The 16,266-nt window shown below is 43.3% G+C and overlaps 1 protein-coding gene across 1 annotated transcript in view; it reads left to right on the top strand.

The window, feature by feature from the left end:
* Positions 1-4,735: 4,735 nt before the first annotated feature.
* Positions 4,736-16,266, top strand: part of garem (GRB2 associated, regulator of MAPK1) — a 33,560-nt gene continuing 22,029 nt past the window's right edge. The window contains exons 1-5 of the mRNA XM_084326564.1: positions 4,736-5,115; positions 6,801-6,941; positions 8,606-8,736; positions 9,885-11,099; positions 11,257-11,411. Coding sequence (XP_084182690.1) covers positions 4,995-5,115; positions 6,801-6,941; positions 8,606-8,736; positions 9,885-11,099; positions 11,257-11,411 — 1,763 coding nt within the window. The 5' untranslated portion in view covers positions 4,736-4,994. The remainder of the gene's footprint in view (positions 5,116-6,800; positions 6,942-8,605; positions 8,737-9,884; positions 11,100-11,256; positions 11,412-16,266) is intronic.

Below are 16,266 nucleotides of genomic sequence, written 5' to 3'. Positions count from 1 at the left end.
GCTAAGAGAATCATTAAAGACTCCAGTCACCCGAACAACTGCCTCTTTGAACTGCTGCGGTCAGGCAAGCGATACCGGAGTCTCAAGGCGAGCACAGAAAGACTCAGAAGAAGCTTCTATCCCCAGGCCATCAGGCTGCTAAACGAACAATGAATGAACACTACACAACAACAACCACCAAACGCACATAGCACACACATCCACACGCACACACTCACTTAAACAAACACACTGTAGCACCCACTCCACACACTTTATAGCACACACCCACTTTAAACAAACACACTGTAGCACCCACTCCCCACACTTTATATTTATTGATGAAGGATTGCACTACAACTCGTACACCTTACTGTAAATTGTACCTAAATTGTACCTCATCCCATTTCTGCTTTGCACTAGATAGTACTGTACATTAGTACACTGCATAGTATTGTATATTATATGGTAACTCAGAACATTGTACATATGTCTATACCGAACACTGTGACCTCTTTTTCTTCTTCTAAATTACACGTATACTATGTTTGATACTATCTTGTCTAGCACAGTCTCTGGAGCGTAACAGTAAGAAGCATTTTGTATGAAAGTATTCTGTACTTCTGTATGACAACTATTAAAGAAACTTGAAAGAAACTATGAGAAGTGATAATGTTACCCAGAGATTTAGTGTAGAGGGAGAAGAGAAGGGGTCCTAGGACCGAGCCCTGGGGGACACCCCTCCGCAGGGGGCGGGTGGCCGACAGGGTCCCTCTCCATGACACTTGGTAGGAGCGGTCATTGAGGTATGATGTCAGCCATGTCAGCGCAGAGCCAGCCACTCCCATTCCTGCGAGGGACGTGAGGAGGATCTGATGGTTGACTGTGTCGAAGGCTGCAGATAGATCTAGGAGAATCAGGACAGAGGAGAGGTCTTTCGCTTTTGCTAAGTGAAGTGCCTCTGTGACCGCAATGAGGGCCGTTTCTGTGGAGTGGCCAGTCCGGAAGCCTGACTGATTAGGGTCTATAGGAGGTCATTCTGTAAGTAAGAGATAAGCAGTAATTTGGTTGGATACAGCACGTTCAAGTGGGAATAATTTGGATCTTTATTCCCCCTCCTAATTTTAACCTGTTTTAATATGCTTGTAATCTCAACAGTATTGTAAGCTCAGCATCGTTGTGAATGAGGACCACCCCAGCTTCTTGGAATGATCTTCAACTCACGCAAAAAAAAAAAAAAAAAAAAACTATTTAAAAAAACCTGTTCCAGGGGGGGGGGGGGCAGGTGGCGCACAGAGATTACGTTTGTCACCAACACCGGGAGACACTGGATTCGCCTGTTCGAATCCAGCTCCCGGCGTTGCTATCAGCTTGGCTGGCCTCTCACACTGATACAATTGGCTGTATCAGGGGGTGGGAAAGCTGAAGGGTGGGTCCTGGGCGTTGTGGACAGCGACCCCTACAGTTCGGTCGGGGCGCCTGCTCAGCAAGGGTTGGAACTAAGGAGAGATAGTGTGGCCTCCCACACGCTACACTCTCCCCGGTGAGAACCTGCGCGGCCAGGTTGGCCTGCCCCAGGCTGCACATGCGTCGGAGGAAAGCATGTGACAGTCTCCGGTCTCCCGGACCAACAGTAGGGGAAAGTACGCAACAACCAGGAAGAGTGGGATGGGAGAAACATCGGGAAAAAGGAGGGGAAGAAAGATAATAAAAAAAAAAAAAAAAAAAAAAAAACTGTTCCACTCGACAGGGTCGGTACCGACCCCTTTTGACCTTATTAAATTATTATTATATTTTTATGGAGATGCAAAATAATTTGTGATTTTAAAATCAACCGTTTTCAAGTATTATTATCACTACTATGTCACAAATACATGTAGAATGTAAAACGTTAGGTTGGCAATAGTTTAGCAATAGGTTAAAAGTGTATTTATATAATTTTAAGTTTTTTATTGCAATCGTTTTTTTTTACCCGGAACCGGATATGGAAATGTTGAACCATGGGAATTGGAATCTTTTTGCGGCCATTTTGAAGAGGACATCGCTAGCTATCTGCCAGCGTTGGAATTTCTCCAATCTACACTTCCTGTGGTCCACTATGGTGGTTCAAAGTTCAGCGTTCTGAATGAATCATATCAATAATTGTTATGATTCGCGATAATAAGCTACAAAAGGTAACGTTTTTGACAAATATTGAAACGCAGTCAGTTTCTCCACACTATTGTTAACATGTAGGAAGAATTAGATCTGAAATTAGTTTCAATATGGTTACACTGTGGGGGAAATAAAATAATACAGTCGATTACAGTAAATATCAGTATCTGTTATTATGCAAGCCTGGTGATACTATATCCAAATTGAACTCAGCCATTTGAAAGATACTATATACTATATATATAAATGTGCGAATTGGCTATAATAAGGTAATGTATAAGCATATATTCTATATTCTATAATAATATTTCAAATTGCATTGGTCCGGATGGGAGAATTCAGTACTATATACAGAACCTTCATTTTGATCATCTTCCCTTTATTAATTTCCTTAGATCTTTTGTACACATGATCTCAAGAGGGTACTGAATTAAGTTTGGTCATTATTATCATGGTTTTATTCACTGTCAAAGATGAAAAGAAAAATCATAATTCATATTTTCCTTTGTTTCATCACAATTTAAGCAAGCCTAGTAATAGACACAATATTTCTGACACTGAGAATACATTCATTGAGGTCCATAGATGTTCCTAGATACCAAGAATATGCAAATAGCCCTTGTAGAAGTGGAGCAATATTCCATTTACCTAGGTATACATTTTATGCAGATTTTCACCTGGGGTGGAATGAATGAATGAATGAATGAATGAATGAAAACTTTATTTAACAGATTGCAGAATGGGTACAATACAGTACGGCTCAATACATACAATTGTTAAGGGGATGCAGACCTGAGAAAGACGTTTGTCTTGTTTCCATCAGGGTCCCCCATTTTCAATTCATATAGACATTTATGACATACACAACATACATGACATTTATGGCATAGGGACATATAGGTATTTAGTAGATACATTTGTGACATAAACGGTATTCAAATATACAGTACTGTTACCCCTAGATCCTGACAGAGTATATACATATGATGGGGAGGGGACTGTACATTAGGAGGGGGTGGGTGGGTGGGAGAGAAATATACATACGGCGGGGAGGGAATATATACATGCGGTGGGGAGGAGACTGTCTATTAGGAGGTGGTGGGGGTTTTGGGCATTTACGGTGGCCAGTTTCGAATTGCAGCCTCCCATAGGTGCTCTTTAAGAGCGGTTTTGAATGTGGGTAGTGATTCACATTCCTTTACAGCTTTGGGTAGGGCGTTCCACATTGTTGTGGCATAATTGCGAAACGTGTTTAGTCCCTTGTTTGAGCCGAATCTGGGTTTTACATGATTTGTTGAGCTTCCTCTGGTGTAGTGGTTGTGGTATTCACTGACCTTTGGGAAGTATTTTGACATGTACATGGGTACCCCGGTCGTATAGTGTATCTTGTAGACCAGGCCCATTGCAAGTTGCTGTACTCTGTCGTCTACTCTAAGCCATCCTAGGTTGTCAAAGTGGGCAGGGGTGAGGTGGGTTCTGGGGTTCAGGTCAAGTAGTAGTCTGACCAGTTTGTTTTGTGATGTTTGTAATTTTGTTTTAAGCGCCTTTGAGGTGCTTTGGTACCATGAGGTGCACGCATAGTCGTAGTACCCTTGAATGAGTGCTCCTGCCAGAGTCTTCAGGGTATTCTTGTTTACCAGAGAGGAGATCCGGTACAAGAATCTAGTTCGTTGGTTGACTTTTTTTATTACATTGGATGCCATTTTGTCACAGGAAAGATTTGCCTCTAGGATGGAACCCAGGTAGGTAATTTCGTCTTTCCTTGTGACAATATTGTCACCCACTGTAACTGAGAAGCCGTCGGTCTTGCTGAGTTTGTTATTTGAACCGAAGAGAATGGACTCTGTTTTGCCCATGTGTAATGATAGTTTGTTATCAGCGAGCCATATGCAGATTTTGCCTAGTTCTGTGCTGAGGGTTTTTTCAACCTGCAACTTGTTCTTGTCAGAGACCAGCAGGGCTGAGTCGTCCGCAAACAGGAACAGGTTGCAGTCACAGGCTGACGACATGTCATTTGCATAAATTAGGAAGAGTAGCGGTCCTAGTATGCTTCCTTGTGGAACACCACAGCTCACTGTGAGGGGGGGGGGGGGGGGGGGTAGAGTACCGTTTACCTCTACCATCTGTTCTCTCCCCTCCAGGTAGGATTGCATCCAGCTCACTGATAAGCTATCAGGTTACAGGTTAAAAAGATGATCACACATCTCTCTGCTTCAGTGTGTGTAACTGTTTTTAACTTGGATCTTTATTCTCCCTCCTCATCTGTTTTTGTCTCGTTTATTCTGTGTCTAATTAACTAAATTGATTGTTATTTTCCTTATCTTTAAGACTTTAGTCCTCTTTTTAACCTGTTTTATGCTTGTAATCTCAACAACAGTATTGTAAACTCAGCATCATTGTAAATGAGGTGGTTAACCCTCAATGATTTCCAATATTTAAATAAAGCTTTGAATTAATGTATTCAAAACCATAGTATTACTATGATTATAAATATATTAATATGAAAAGGGCCGCTACAGTACCACCCACACAACAGACAGACCATCATCTCTGAATGAACGACTCGATGCAGAGTCGCACTCGCACATCACAGTCCGAGCTGCAGTAGCTTAGCATTAGCTAGCTAGCCAGAAACATTAGACAAACATGGCTGCGCAGTACTTTATTAAGAAACGAACCACCAAAAGGGACGCAGCCGAACGAAAACGCTAAAAATGATAACAATGCAACAATTGACTAAGAAGAACAATGTTGAAAACAAAGTTGTCGACGGAGAGGAGCGGGCCTATCCCTCGTTAGCCTAACGTAGCTTCTTGTGTTTACAACCAGCTAGCTAGCAGGCTAAGCTAACGTTAGCCAACATGGACCTTGGAACAATGTTGTACAACAATCTGAAAGATGTTCCGTGGAGCACCACGTCTTTAGCGTTAGATCGACTCGTCAGCTGCTATAGACTACCGCAGATCGTGAAGTTGGACAACGGTAAGCTACTTATTATGATAACGCCACTAACTAACACGTTAATTAAGTGGGTAACATTATTATAACGAAACCTTCGCCTGGGCTGCTAACGTGAACCTATAGCCCCTAGAAAGTTAGTAACGTAACGTTAGCTGGATGGATCAGTGATTGTTGAATGGTTTTCTATCCAAGGGCGGATAGACATCATCACGGTGGGGACATGTACCTGGCGGCAACGTTAACCTTATGTCTGTAATAATAATAGATTGTTGTACTTTTTAGTGCTGCTCTTGTCAGCTATGATGAATTGAAAATGGGGGACCCTGATGTAAACAAGATGAAAGTCTTTCTCTGGTCTGCATCCCCTTAACAATTGTGTGTATTGAACTGTACTGTACCCATTCTTCAATCTGTTAATAAAGTTTTCAATCAATCAATCAAAAGATAATTAAAGCTGTTCGTTTTGCCTAGTATGCTCTGAAACTACTTCAAGGACACTCACAGGGCCGTCATGTAACGACTTAGCATGTTAGTGTTTGTTTACTAACCTAGTTTGACAGTCACACAGCATTGTTGACTTTCTGGCTAGGTTCGTGTTTATCAGGATCCCCATTGGCTACAGGGCACACAGTAACTTGGGGTACACAACGAATAACAAGCAAAGGGACGGGTTAACAAACAGGAACAGTATAACATTAGAGAAGGGGCTCTGTTCCTCAAATGCCACTAGTTTTTGAATTCAGACTGGCTGGACAAATCTGAGTGAGGAAAGTGAACGAAGAAAGGGCTGGGCAATATGACTAAATATATCATCGCGATATTTTCCTTAGTTTTGAAGGTATAACTGTATGTGACGGCATAGGTTTCCAGTGCAAATGACATCATGATATATCTATTTATATTTGTAATGACTTTATCTTGTGATACAATTGTCATGGTCCTATTTCATTCAAAGTTATCTATAATAAAAAAAGGTACCTTTTAAGCTACAAGGATTTTTTTTTTAATGAACTTGATGATAAAACAAAATAGAATGTATCTAACAACTACAGTTGAAGCGCCGTTGAGCAATGCACTGATCTCATAACTGTGGAGCTGCTCAGTAGCCAGTAGCCACCATTGGAAGGTTGCAGATAGATGCTACCGGGCAGTTCCCAAGTTTAAAAGTGCACTATGCCGTTTTTGGGGAAGGGGATTTGTTTATACTTATTTTGCTGTAGTATCTTATGTCATCATAAATAAAAATAAATAAATAAAATAATTTCAAGGCACTATGCAACAAAAGTAGGGTCTTGCCTTTATGAACAAACAATAACGACAAACGAAAACAGAAACCTTTTGGTAGCTTTCTACTGTAGCTTCAAACAGTCTTCCAGGGACAGTTTATTTATTCAGTCATGAAATACCTCAGAATCTTTCCACTTCTCTTGACTCTCCCAAAGGTACATAACTATGAAGTTGTTTTTGCAATACTGTTGTATAGCAGTTGAGATCATGTTTAATTTGCAAGATATAATTTAATTAAAATATCAGCATTTGTTTGGTTGTCCCTTGAACTTGGGGGCAGTGGTGATTTAGGCCTGTGGGAAAATGTTTTGCCATTTGTTCCAGTATAATATATTATCATTTATAGAGATGCTGCATTATCTCCTGCACTGAACCAGTCATCTGTTTTAAAACTGTTGTTATTGTCTTTATCCCCACAGGTGAGCTGGTTGAAGGGCTTAGAGACAATGACTACCTCTTGCTCCATTCCTGCCGTCGATGGACGACCATCACCGCTCATAGTCTGGAGGAGGGACACTATGTCATAGGGCCCAAGATAGAGATCCCTGTGCACTATGAAGGTGAGATGGAACCATATTTAAACTAATTTACCCCTGGCCTGATTTTGATTAATACTTTAAAACCATTTCCTCTGGGGGGCCCTGATGGTGGAATATTTGCCTGGAAAACTGTTCTGCTATTGTAAACATGCGTTCCACTTCCCCTCATTCTACTGTTCTGCCTCCTGGTTTGTTTTCTGTCAACACTACTTTCTGAAAAAGCAACACAGGGGTTAAGTTGCCATTTGGATGGACTTTGAGCAGGTATGGGGGAGGTGGAAGACAAAACAATACGGTTACCAGAATCCATTTAGCAGCCCATGTGCTAAGAGAAGACATTTAGCAGCCTGGGTGCTAAGAAGACATTTTTATCAGCCTGGGTGTGCTCATTCAGAAGCCATTATGTAAAGGAAAGAATCTAGGCTAAATATTTTGCAAAAGGGTTAAAATTTTCATGTAGAAAAATTTGGTCAGAAAAAGCACTTTGTCATGTTGCCTCAGAGTTGAATAGACAGGGGAAAACCTGTACAAGAGCATGTCTCTGGCAGGTTGAAGGCATTAGAGCACTAGTAATATTAGCCAATTACTAATTTAACAAAACTAGGAATTAATATTATTATTTTAGCTAGCTAATGATTGCCTGAAGCTGCTTACAGATTATTCGCATTGCGCTTTTGGTCCCCGCGAGGCAGGTGTGATATATAATTGATCGTCAACACGGAGGTGCACTAGCGAGGAGGAAGAACATCATGCAATACTATTTGGCATGTAGCCTAATGCTTCTCCTGCCAGGTAACGTAGAGAATTGGTACATTAGGTTAGAAAAGCAAAAAGACGGTGGTGATGAAAGACTGCATGAACATGCAAATATGCTTCACGGAAGAGGCTTCGTGCCGATCGTCTCGTCTTTCCCTGCAAAGATCGTGGTCAGTTTTTGATGGGGTGTGTAACTCGGAAACAAAGAAAGGTATGATTTCTCCCAACGTCTCCTTTACATAATCCACTCACATTTGGGAGTTGCTTTTGCTTACATCTTATTCTCATTGGTAGAGCTTTGCATTTTTGCAAGGTCAGCTGCAACCACGGCAGTCAAAGTTGAAATCCTTTTACTTTTGAGCACAGCTCTCTGTGGCAATTTGGAACAGTGTGCCACGGTCAAGGGTAGCGCTGCTGTCTCAGTTGCGTGTTACGCACGCCCTGTATGAAAACAATGGCTCAGTCAGCGCAAAGCAATTTCGCCAGTGATCATGCACAGAGCCTTTATAGCTGATAGAAACAACATTTCTTTACTGGCCGTTGAAGACCACTGCTCAATATGCCGTAAGCAAAGATGTTTGCACGTTTGTAACGACAGTCTTGGCATTGTATTGTACAATGTACATTTGGAATGATTATTTTTCTTTTTTTCTGTTTTTGTTTTGAAAACCAAGCCCAAAATGGAGATAAGTCTTGGATGTTTGTGTTATCTTCATTCATGTCGAAATGCTAGTTTTTGCATTTAAAAAAAGCATCCCATATCAAGCAGAATGTACAGAAGTACAAGTCATTCATGCTCTTCTGTAATCTGTATGCGCTGTGGTGCCAGCTTTTGGTCAGGTCCCACAGATATTTGCTCTCAAACACAAATAGCGAGTAAAACAAATGCAAAAAACCTTGATTTAGTTTAGGTGTTTCTTCTTCTTCAGGCCAGTTTAAGTTACTGGAGCAGGACCGGGACGTAAAGGAACCTGTGCAGTATTTCAACAGTGTGGAGGAGGTGGCTAAAGCGTTTCCAGAGAGAGTGTACGTCATGGAAGAAATTACTTTCAATGTCAAGGTATGTCTTTTTCTTCTATTACATGGATCACAGCGGTTGCCTAGAGGTTAGAGAAGCGGACTTAGGACTTTAAGGTCACCGGGTTCAAATCCATGGACCAACTGGGATCATCGATGTGAAGCTTGAGTGAGGCACTGAATAGAGACTGAGTAGAGACTGGGGGCTAGATCCACAAAGAATGGATTGCACGGAGCAAGTTGCACCCTTACTTACAATTCATTATGAATTGAAAATGGGGGACCCTGATGTAAACAAGACGAAAGTCTTTCTCTGGTCTGCATCCCCTTAACAATTGTGTGTATTGAGCCGTACTGTATTGTACCCATTCTGCAATCTGTTAATACAATTTTCATTCAATCAATCACCGTGCGCAGCGACCAGGAAGGGGATTGGGAATTGGCATAACGACTAACATTGGGATGGGAGAAAAACTGAGGAAAAAGGAGGGGGGAAAAGATCAAAAAAAAAAATAAAAAAAAGTTATAGCCATGCAAAGAAGGTAAACATCTCCATAGGCTTTCAACTGTGGCAGACTGGGTATATATAATATAGTGCAGAAAAACAAAGGTACTGCATTTAGCATAAAATAAATAATCATATCGGCAAAGCCCAAGAACAGATGGCCATATTGACCTGCACACTGTAGTGTCCAACCGTACACTTTTTAAGCATTAATTTAAAACCAAAACGATGGACCTCAATGCATCGCAACAACAGACACATTGTACAACAGGTAAGCTAAAATGTTCCATTACTCAAAGATCATTCCCTGGATCTCATGCACTTCTAAAGCAAATCACATAATGGAATTGTGTCCAGCCTTACATGGGGGAAAATAAAGGTTCACAAAAACATCCCCTTCTACTATGTGGAATCAAAATCACAAATCCAACTGAATGGAGTCCAATGTCAACCTTTTACCGACTATTGTACTTTTGTGCAGTAAAACTGTAATTCTCTCACATATTTGGGGACAGACACATACATATGAGAAACATCAACAATTAAAATGTACACAGAAATTTTTGTCTGTTAAGAAATCTTTATTGGCAGTATGCCTCCAAAAAACGTGACGTTATTAGCCATCATTATCAACCATGCCATGTTTTTTTTGTAATTTGACTGCCTCTTTGGTCATCACTTTACAGATGGCTTCAGGGGAATGCAACGAGGACACTGAAGTTTACAACATCACGCTGAGCACCGGCGACGAGCTCACTCTGATGGGCCAGGCCGAGATCCTCTACGCCAAGACCTCCAAGGAGAAGTCGCGCTTCAACACCCTCTTCAAGAAGATCGGGAAGCTGAACTCCATCAGCAAAATCGGCCGGGGCAAGATGCCGTGCTTGATCTGCATGAACCACCGCACCAATGAGAGCATCAGTCTGCCCTTCCAGTGCAAAGGTCGCTTCAGTAGCTGCAGCCCACTGGAGCTCCAGATGCAGGAGGGCGAGCACACCATCCGCGACATCGTGGAGAAGACCCGCCTGCCGGTTAACGTCACCGTGCCCAACAGCCCGCCCCGCAACCAGCACGACCTCCACCTCATCCGCGAGGGCCACCGCTACAAGTTCGTCAACATCCAGACCAAGACGGTGGTGGTGTGCTGCGTCCTGCGCAGCAACAAGATCTTCCCCGTCCACTTTCCGTTCCACATGGCCATGCCCAGGTTCATCATCCCCGAGGGGCTGCTGCAGGGTGAGCTGTGGATGGACACCATGGTGCACCGGTGGTTCACCTTCTGCCAGGAGCAGTTCGACATCGACAACTACTCCCGTGCCGTGCGCGACGTGCGGGTCGACTGGAACGAGGACGGGAAGAGTCCCAAGAAGGGCAGCGGCGGCAGCAGCAGCGGGGGTAGCTGTAGCGGGGGGAGCTGTAGCGGCAGCAGCGGAGGCGGCAGCAGCAGTACCAATGGCTGCCCCGCTCACATGCACATCCCCAGCTCTCTGACGTACGCGCGGGACGAACTCACCCAGTCCTTCCACCGCCTGTCCGTCTGCGTGTACGGCAACAACCTGCATGCCAACAGCGAGGTCAACCTGCAGGGCTGCATGGCGCTGTGCGGCGACTGGTCCCTCTTGCCGTCGGACAGCGCCCCGGCGGACTCTGGTGACACGGAACACTTTTTCCCCGAGTTGCCGGAGAGCGCAAGCCAACAGCCGCCCCTCCTCATGTCGGACGTTCCCTACGAGGAGCTGTGGCTGGATCACCTAAGAGGGAGGAGTCAGAGGCCTCTGAGCGAAGGGATGCGGGGCTCTACGACAGTGGCCCTGTCCTACACGGCGGCCTGTCCACTCGGTCCAGTGATTAGTTCTGATTCAACTCTACCTCCGCCCCCTGTTCCACCCAAGTCTGAAGCTGTGAGTAGAGTACAGACATTACCTAATCTAGCGTATTGTCTCCTCAAATTAGGTCAGGAACAAACTCAACGAGGTGGGATCAACTGCGATTTATTTGAAGTGTACTTGTTTGGATTGCTTTGGCTGAGAGTTTAAAAGCTGAATGGTTTCTTTCCAGGTGAAGGAAGAATGTCGTCTTTTGAACGCTCCGCCCATTCCTCCTCGGAGTTCCAAACAGATGCCCGCCTTACCCGTTATTTCAAAACCCCGGCAGCAAGAGACTCGCTCCCCGAGCCCCACCCTCTCGTATTATTCCTCTGGCCTCCACAACATGTAAGAACCTAAATATTCAATTGATACTAGAAATGTGTGCAGAGAAATGAAACGTCAATTCAGAATGTTTTTTAATCTTCCTTGAATTTTGTTTGCATAGACACAAATCGTCTTTCTTTGACAGAGTAAACCATTATTAGAGTCCAAATCTTTAACAAGGCTTTTTAACCTTAGGCGGGCAGAAAAGTGGAATTTCTTTTACTTGAACTTGAGGACTGCATACTTTTTTTGCAAAGCTTATCTTTATACTTTATACTTATAGCACATGCTTGAGCCTGGTCTCTTTTGAAAGATAACATTCTGAAGTTACTAATGCAAAAAAGGAAAATCACTTTTAGTGCTAATGAAATAGAGTAACGGAGGTCTGAACTTGAGTTGAACTTGTGTACTCACATTTTTCTGTAGTGGTTGCAATATCCCCCCCCCCCAAAAGATATATAATAGGTATAAGCTGGAAAACATCCATAGCCTGAAGTCTTATGTAGTACAGGTCCAAATTTGATAAAGATCCGTTCAGATCCGGGTAAACCGTGCGCCAAAAGAAAAGCTCTCCAGAATTCCATTTCCTCGTCCACGGCCATTAATTCGAAATGTTTTTCACTTCTGGTTTTCGCTAATCAACTTTCACCTAGATCCCTTATTCGCACCCCCCACGTGGGGTATCATTGGGAAGCTAAACTCATTGCCTACAACTAGGGATGGGAATCACCAGTTTCATCACGATACGATACGATATCGATTCTTTGGACAACAATACAATATTTGCCGATATCACAGTCTGCCACGATACGATATGATACGATTCAGGTGCCTGCGATCGATATGAGACGATATTATATGCCCATTTAACACAATTAGTAACATTTAGATCAACTCAAAAAAGGCAACGGAAATATCATTTGACATTTTTATTTTTGAGCTCTTCCAGACATTTAAATTAAAAACAATCTATTGTTTTTAATACAAATAGACCTGTTCACTGTATAGTGCAACGTTTTGATATATTGTGCTTTACATTTTAAGTAAATTGTTTTGGAACTCACAACACACAACACGCAACCTAAAACCCCTTCCTCTCCCAAACCGTTCCTGCAATTGTTTTATGATCATGAATACATTTGCTATTTCAATTCACAATCTATCTAGGAAGGCTGTGTAACCATAGGGAATGAGTCTGAGATCGCAAAGGTCCAATACCGCCACCTGGTGGTATGCGGCCGATGTTGCACTCTGTATCTTTCTGTGTGTCGATGAAATTCCTCCGGGCGGACATTTCTAGTAGCCTGGATGCGTGTATCCTTTCCGGGTTCCTCTGATTGGCCGCGACCCCCACGTGACCCGCCCCCCTATCCACCGCTCTGCTGCGCGAGCGGCCGCGGACTCGCTCGCTTCCTCAATTTATACGGAAGTATTGACTGAATGAATGAATGAAAACTTTATTTAACAGATTGCAGAATGGGTACAATACAGTACGGCTCAATACACACAATTGTTAAGGGGATGCAGACCTGAGAAAGACGTTTGTCTTGTTTACATCAGGGTCCCCCATTTTCAATTCATATAGAACGACTACGCCGTAACAAATCATTAAAAAAATATACCGTTAACTGGAATATGTTGTGCCTTTACACATATGTTGGATTATGTAATTGGTTTGTCATGACAAACAAGTAAAAAAAATCGCGATTTACCCGCTGGCTACAACAACACTCAGTGACTGCATGTAGTCAGAGCCAGAGCTCAGCGATGCCGCTCGCGGCAGCACATTCTCGCCGCACAACATATTCCAGTTAACGATATCTTTTTTTAATGATTTGTTACGGCGCAATCAATACTTCCATGCATTCGGGACCTCCATGTTTTGGCGGTATTCATCAGACAAATCGGATCCGGGGATTCGGCTCCCATCAGTCGGGCAAGAACTGCGGGTTTTCAGCCTCTCCCCTCTCTCCTGGAGCTTAAGGGGGAGCTTAGTATTCCTGCCTCTGAGGAGGTGGCTACAACATCAACACACAGTGACTACATGCAGTCACTGTGTGTTGTTGTAGCCAGTGGGTAAATCGCGATTTTTTTTTAATTTGTTTGTCATGACAAACCAATTACATAATCCAACATATGTGTAAAGGCACAACATATTCCAGTTAACACTTTGGCTGCCTAAGGTTAAATTCATGATATACCATAGATTGCCAGCGCTATTTGTCTATGGAGAAAGTCCCCTTCTTTGCAGGGCTATAACTTTTTAAATTCTATTGCTACATTGCCATTATTAGGGCCCATTCAAAGTCCTATATGTATTGTTCATTGTGTAGCAACGTTAAACTTTTTCATTCACATATTCATAGTAAAGTATGGTCTAATGTATAAGTATGTTTTCATCTCTTTCTGCAGCTTTCTCCAGAACGTGATATATAGCCCCAAATGCATTATATTGATGATGAAATACAGTTTGATGGCAATCAGCGCGATATAAAAAATTCCAACTAGACGTACTTCTAGAAGTTACTACACGTCATCTGATGTTGACCGGATGGGCGAGGGGGCGTTTATAATTCCGTGGGCAGCGTTATACCAATCATCTAATGTGGGTCAAATGTTGATAATAGCAGTTAGTATCGAAGACGGTAACGTTACACGCTGAAACTCACCCCAGTCTCCGCGCGCCGTTGGGCGATCATCGTAGAGTAGAAATCTTATCATTATGGGATATATTTTTACCCGGTCCATCTCCAGCTTGTATAATGGTATATACGTCCAAATCATGTTGTTTATCGAGTTATTGCCAATCGATCACCGTGTAGCGTGACGAGCCAGAGTCCCATGACCTATAGCGAGCGCCCGGAAGTACTACGGACGTCTAGCAAAACCTCTATGCCACATCCTGTTTGGCGATTGCGCCAATCGGCCACCAGATGGCGCTCGTGAACCGCCAGAGAGCTCAGTGGGTCCTGCTGGTGGATCTCAGGCCAGCGGAGGGGACATATGAATCCGATCGCAGATTTTTGAAATATTGATATAAGGACGACGTAACGCGTCCTCCGGCAACTTTAGCATGGCCAGCAAAGACGTCTAAAGACGGTTCCCGGCAGCCAAAGTGTTAACGGTATATTTTTTTAATGATTTGTTACGGCGTAGTCGTTCTATATGAATTGAAAATGGGGGACCCTGATGTAAACAAGACAAACGTCTTTCTCAGGTCTGCATCCCCTTAACAATTGTGTGTATTGAGCCGTACTGTATTGTACCCATTCTGCAATCTGTTAAATAAAGTTTTCATTCATTCATTCATTCATTCAGTCAATACTTCCATGCGTATAAATTGAGGATGTGAGCGAGTCCGCAGCCGCTCGTGCAGCAGAGCGGTGGATAGGGGGGCGGGTCACGTGGGGGTCGCGGCCAATCAGAGGAACCCGGAAACCGAATTCCGTTGCGGAAAGGATACACGCAGCCTGGATCAAGAGCTTCACCCGATCGCATTGAATAGTTTTCGGGACCCCCAATATATTATGCTGTGGTGGGTCATGTCGTGGCCCAAATGGACATACGATCCAGCAGATGGCAATCAAATAATTGGAATATTCTTTTTGGAATCTCACCGGCCACAGGTAAGAGCAATTTAACGTACATTTCAGCTTGGTTGTGCATTGTTTTCATAGCCATCGCCCTGATCAGCGTATGCTATTGTACTAACGAATGCCGTTATTGACAATCAATTAATCAGAAACGAATCCCCCCCCCCTTTCATTCATTCATGATGGAACATAATATACAGATCATATGCATTTGAATTTTTAATTGTAGTGTGTATAGGGACGAAATGCCAATGGATTAAGTATAATATGCGCCGCGGCCTATTACTAGCCTCCCAGGAATTACCTTAAACCTCTCTAAAACCATACTTATATTCACCACGACCACGGTATAAAATGGGAATGTATGGATGGAAAAAATATTCCTTTTTCACATCTTGAACGATAGATACTCTATGTCAAATGGGCCATAGTATTGCATTCATAGCTATAATATTTATATTTACATTTACATTTACATTTAGTCATTTAGCTGACGCTTTTATCCAAAGCGACTTACAAGTTCTGTACGACAAGCCATCAGGAAGAGCACAACTCTATCAGCTGAGTAACAATGTTCATCAAAGTGTTGAGTGCTACAGTGTAGGTTAGTTTATTAGGACAAGTGCATGACAGTATGGTTAGTTAGGGTTAGATTTTTTTTTTTTTTTTTTTTTTTTTTTTTTTTTTTTTTAATTCAGATAATGGTTGAAGAAGTGAGTCTTTAGTCGACGGCGAAAGATTGGACGTGTTTCGGCTGTCCTAACTGGGGTGGGTAGTTCATTCCACCATTGTGGGGCAAGGACTGAGAATAGGCGACTTCTCTTTGATGACCCTCCCGGAGCTTGGATAGGAGTAGGTCTGAGGCGGCCAGAAGATGCAGAGCGTAGGGGTCTTGAGGGTGTGTAGTTAGAGACCATTGACCGGAGGTAGGCGGGAGCAGTTCCCTTTGCCGCACGGTATGCTAGGTCAAGGGCCTTGAAGCGGATTCGTGCAGCAATGGGGAGCCAGTGCAGGTCCCTAAGAAGTGGGGTGACATGGGCCGACTTCGGTAGGTTTGAGATCAGGCGGGCCGCTGCGTTCTGAATGAGTTGAAGAGGCTTAGTGGCAGTGGCCGGGAGGCCAGCGAGCAGTGCGTTGCAGTAGTCGAGGCGGGAGATGACTGTTGATTGGACGAGGAGTTGGGTGGCTTCTTTTGTCAGGAAGGGGCGTATCCTTCTGACGTTGCTCAGGAGGAATCGGCAGGTTCTGGTTGTCGCTGCGATGTGAGCAGAGAAGTTCAACTG

The sequence above is a fragment of the Notolepis coatsorum genome, assembly GCF_963971535.1.
Source record: "Notolepis coatsorum genome assembly, chromosome: 12".
Taxonomy (NCBI): Eukaryota; Metazoa; Chordata; class Actinopteri; order Aulopiformes; family Paralepididae; genus Notolepis; species Notolepis coatsorum.
This window is presented reverse-complemented; position numbering and strand designations above follow the sequence as displayed.